The sequence below is a fragment of the Lactuca sativa genome, chromosome 8 (genome assembly GCF_002870075.4).
Source record: "Lactuca sativa cultivar Salinas chromosome 8, Lsat_Salinas_v11, whole genome shotgun sequence".
NCBI lineage: Eukaryota > Viridiplantae > Streptophyta > Magnoliopsida > Asterales > Asteraceae > Lactuca > Lactuca sativa.
In genome coordinates this window covers 1,781,033-1,785,472 of record NC_056630.2, presented here as the reverse complement: position 1 = coordinate 1,785,472, position 4,440 = coordinate 1,781,033, and the positions used below count along the sequence as shown (strand labels likewise).

Below are 4,440 nucleotides of genomic sequence, written 5' to 3'. Positions count from 1 at the left end.
GGGCTTAGAATAGTAGTTTGGTCTAGGTTTTGCAGTTTAATGATAGGGGTGTGTTTGTAATTAGCTTTTAATGCAGTTTACAGTTGCAACTGAGTTTACGGCTGTAAACACATTACGGCCGTAAACTCTTCACGGTCTATAGGCGTATAAATAGTGGGTTGTGTTAGACGATTTTGGTTGTTGATGCCTTTTGTGTTCACGGTTCCCACCAAGTTGTATCAGACGTTTATAGCTATAAAACGTATGCAAGCTTGGTTTGTCACTTCTTTGCGTATTAATTCGTTTTATGTGATTATTGTTTGCTTTTGATCTCTGGTAAGATCCGTTTTTGGACCTTACAGGTGCCACAACCAACTTTCGTCTAAGTTCACCTTTGTCAGAAGGCATACAGCTGGCTTTCCTCTGATTGGATTGATATTCAGTGGATACATCTCGCCTTTGCGCATGGTTTTCAACAAGACTTTCTTAGATTTCTTTTCGACGATCTCTGAACCCTCGTCATCGAATGAAACCTTTAATCCAGTTCCCACAACTAATTGAGAGACACTAATTAGATTATGCTGTAATCCTTCCACATAATCTACTTTACGAATTGAAAATTTGCCATTTGTAATAATCCCATATCCTTTGATCGTGCCATAAGAGTTGTTTCCATATTTTACACATCCACCATCCTTAAGGGACCAAAACTCCCTAAGCTCTTCCCTCCTTCCTGTCATGTGACGAGAGCAGCCATTGTCAATATACCATTCGTCGTCAAACTGCTCGTCACCTATAACCTGCAAAATTAAGCAGATTTAGGAACCCAAAGTCTCTTGGGCCCTGATGAGTCATTCACAGAATAGAGAATTGCAACAGAAAGATCAACCATATATGTTCTTTTTATTAATGTGGTTTCATCTTTTAGTTTGATGGTGTAGACTTTGATTTTATTTTTGTCTTGCTTTATTTGGAGTATGTTTTTGTTAGTTGGTTTTTCAGTTGAGTTTTTATTTGGATATCTAAGGTTAGCTGACTTTTTCTTAAATTGTCCTTCATTATTAGAGACAAGCTTACCCTTTCCTTTGATATCCTTCACGGGGTTTGAGTTTGGTTGAGAGTTAGGAGGATCGGATTTAGGACCGAAACTTGTCTTTTGGTTCTGAGCACCTGTGTTGGGACCGAAACTGGACTTTCGGTTTTTGGCATAGTAAGAGTTGGGACCGAAACTTGACTTTTGGTTCTTGTGATCACTATTATTAGTACCGAAACAATTTCTTCGGTTCTCCTGACTGCATGACTGGCAGTGATTGATTTGTGCTCCCTTTTTTATCTTCTGATTAGAAGCTTTTTCAGAGCGAACATAAGTGGGGTTTTGGGATTGCCAAAATTGTTTTCTCTCATTGAGGTTCGTCATGTATCTTTTGTTCCTCTGGCGTTTCTGCTCAGCAAGTTGTTCTTGATTCAAGTGTATGTTGGCCTTAGGATCATTTTTCTTCGTATGAGCTTCGGTTGTTGTTGATGATTCGTTGGAAGCTTTTAGTGGTTCGTTTGGTATTTCTTTTGTACCATTTGAACTGGGCTTATCAAAGCTTGAGGGCTTGTTGATGGGTTCAACCACGTATCTACCCTTGACTCTCCATGAGGTTCGCTCCGACATGCCAACCGTTTCGTCTGCATTGTCTATTGGAGCAGACCATAAGTAGTTGTCACAACCTTCAGTGTTATCTTTATCAACCACGGAGGTCAACTTTCTCGTTTGTTTCTTAGTTATTCCTTCAACGACATATACTTAGTTCGACACTTTTTGCACATTTTGATAAACTACCGCCTTTTCTTTGAGGACTTTGGACTTATCTTTGGAAATGCGAGCGAACTCAACATAATTTTTAGATTCAAGCGATTTTGTTGTTTCTGATTCACTCTTGAGAAATTCTGAACAATCAATCTCGTCCTCTACTAAAATTTCACTCATTTCACTTTCCTCATCAAATTTAGAAGTGGTTTCTAAATTCATTTTATTCTCTGAACTTAATTTGGCATTGGATGAGTCAAACTTCTGTAAGGTCTCAGTTTTGATTTTTAATTTATCATTTTCGTCCAGTAAATTCTTTAACATACATTTATGTTCTTTGGGCTCAATAAAAGCCTCAATTTTGTCCACTCCATATTTGTAGGTCACTGAAAGCTCATCTGAGGACATTATAGATTCACACTCAGCGATGACCTAGTCCTCCTTAAATTCCAGGAAAGGCAAAATCATTTTATGAATCTTTTTACCTATCTCGCAATCTAAATGCAACTGGGTGATATTAGTATATAAGCGTGTAGCAAATCAAACAAAAAATATTTCTTTGTTTCAAGAACTTCAAATTGTCTCGTTGCAAATAAATAAGTTCATCCCTAACCCTAACTAACTCTGACTCCTTCTGTTGTATCCATATCCTTCTCTCTTTACTCTAGGAAGACTCCATCCTAAGTTGGTCAGTTAGGTTAGAATTTGCTAAGCGAGTTTGCATAAGACTGCCAAAACTTGAATTTTAATTCATTTAATTCTTTTTCGTACTTTGTTACTGGTATTTTAAGTGATTCTAGGATAGACTGTACCTTTTTGATCAACTGATCACAATCGCTGATCCTTTCACTCACAGGCTTGGCAGCGAAACATTTGTCTTCCTTAAGCTTCGCTTCCTCATGCTTACTTTCGATTGTCACCATTAAGCATCTACCAGCCGACTCAGTAACTCCTTCTCTCGCCACATAAGCTCTTCCATGTGAGGGTCTGCATACCTCTTCGTCTTCAGAGTCTGTAGACCATACTTCTACTCCACCAAACTTATCATCAATAATATGTTCCTGCACAATTAAAGCATTCATAGAACGTTAGATGTTTTATTCTTCTTTATCTCCTCTAACTTTTTCATGTGCTAGGCTTCATCATCTTCATCATCCTTTTTCTCATACATCTTTCTTAGCATGCAATCCTTGACAAAGTGGTTCTTGTCGTGACAGTAGTTGCAGTCATATCTTGAATCTCCCACAAGCTTGCTCTCCTTTTTCTCATCATCCTTCCGAGTAGTGTTTTTGCTCTCCTCTTTCGTCTTTTTAGAGCTATAGCTTCCCTACCAGTTTCGGTTCTTGTTATCAGGGAACTTCTTACGAGCAAACTTCTTTGGGTTCGTAACCATCATTGCATATTCTTCATTAGTCAGATCGCAGTCTGACATATCAGATTCTTCCTCTTCGTCTACCACACTCTTGCTTATAGAAACAAGGGCCAGAGAACCCACACTCGAAACTACTTTCGCTTCCTTAGACACCACACTTTCATGAGATTTAAGTATACCTATCAATTTCGCTAACGAGTAGGACTTAAATTGCTCGTGTGCCTTTACAGACGAGACCACTGCCATCCATTCGGGTCTTAATCCGTTCATGAATGTAACCTTTTGTTCTATTAAGTTCCTTTCAATACCATACCTCATCAACTTGCTAAGTAGATGGTTGAAACAATCAAATGTTTGAATGAGTTTCTCTTCAGGTTTTTGTGTGAAAGCACCAAAATCAGAGAGCAATAGGGTTTGGATGGAGTGCTCTAGATCCTCATCGGTTGAATATAATTCTTTCAACCTATCCCATATTTCTTTAGTTGTAGTGTATGAACTTACTAAACGAAAAGTGTCGGCTTGCAAAGAGAATCTGAACATTCTCATGACTTTAATGTTGCATAGCACCTTGTCCTTTTCGTTGTAACACCCTGATCCTCAGGTATGGATAAAGATATTTCGGTGTGGATTTTTGGAGGACTGATATGGGCATATTTAGTTATAAAATTCATGCATTATCTTAATACTTTATGTTGTTTTTATCTCATTTAATGAACAAAATAAGCTTAATTATCTTAAATATTTCATTTTCAGCAATAAAGACATGCTCGGAAGGAAAAGGAAGCGGAATTGGCGATTGGAAGCTTGGATCTTGGATTTTGAAGAAAGAAGGATGTTGTTGGACAGTTTGGCCCCTCGTCAGCGTTTTGGCCATATCTCATGAACCGTAACTCCGATTTACGAGATTCAAAATGTTCTGAAAACTAGACACAATTTCGGACGACTTTCGTGTTTTGAGAAATGTTGATTCCAAGTAAAATCGACGAGTTTTTACCAAAAACTCGACGAGTTGGTTAGAATATTCTCGATTTAAGGATGCCTTGCCGTACATGCTGTATACGCGGATTATCGAAAAAACTCGACGAGTTTTTGGTGAAAACTCATCGAGTTGACGCTGTTTTCATAATTTATATATAGAAACGCTTCTCATTCGAACCCTAACTTTTGCTGGAGGCTAGCTGCGATTATTGAAGACCAGAAGGGTTCTTGAAGCTTCAGTTTTCGAGATTGCAACATAAGAGACAATTTCAAAGAGAATCAAAGGCAAATAATCATTTTTCTTTTCATAATCTTT

At 38.0% G+C, this 4,440-nt stretch overlaps 1 protein-coding gene across 1 annotated transcript; it reads right to left on the bottom strand.

Annotated features, from left to right (window-relative positions):
• Nucleotides 1–335: 335 nt before the first annotated feature.
• On the bottom strand, nt 336–3,692 carry LOC128127530 (uncharacterized). Its single transcript, XM_052766026.1, has 5 exons — nt 3,165–3,692; nt 2,587–2,835; nt 1,903–2,038; nt 1,057–1,755; nt 336–712 (listed from the first exon to the last, which is right to left on the bottom strand). Exons 1-5 carry the CDS (start codon nt 3,690–3,692, stop codon nt 336–338), a joined length of 1,989 nt encoding a protein of 662 aa, XP_052621986.1.
• Nucleotides 3,693–4,440: the final 748 nt, after the last annotated feature.

Bases quoted from the DNA above. Each gene is read 5' to 3' on its own strand.
- LOC128127530 (XM_052766026.1), bottom strand. From the start codon at position 3,692: ATGAGAATGTTCAGATTCTCTTTGCAAGCCGACACTTTTCGTTTAGTA. The intron at 2,836-3,164 runs GTTACGAACCCA...TTAATTGTGCAG, and splicing joins ATGAAGAATATGCAATGATG to GAACATATTATTGATGATAA. The intron at 713-1,056 runs GTAAGCTTGTCT...GTCACATGACAG, and splicing joins GAAGGATATCAAAGGAAAGG to GAAGGAGGGAAGAGCTTAGG.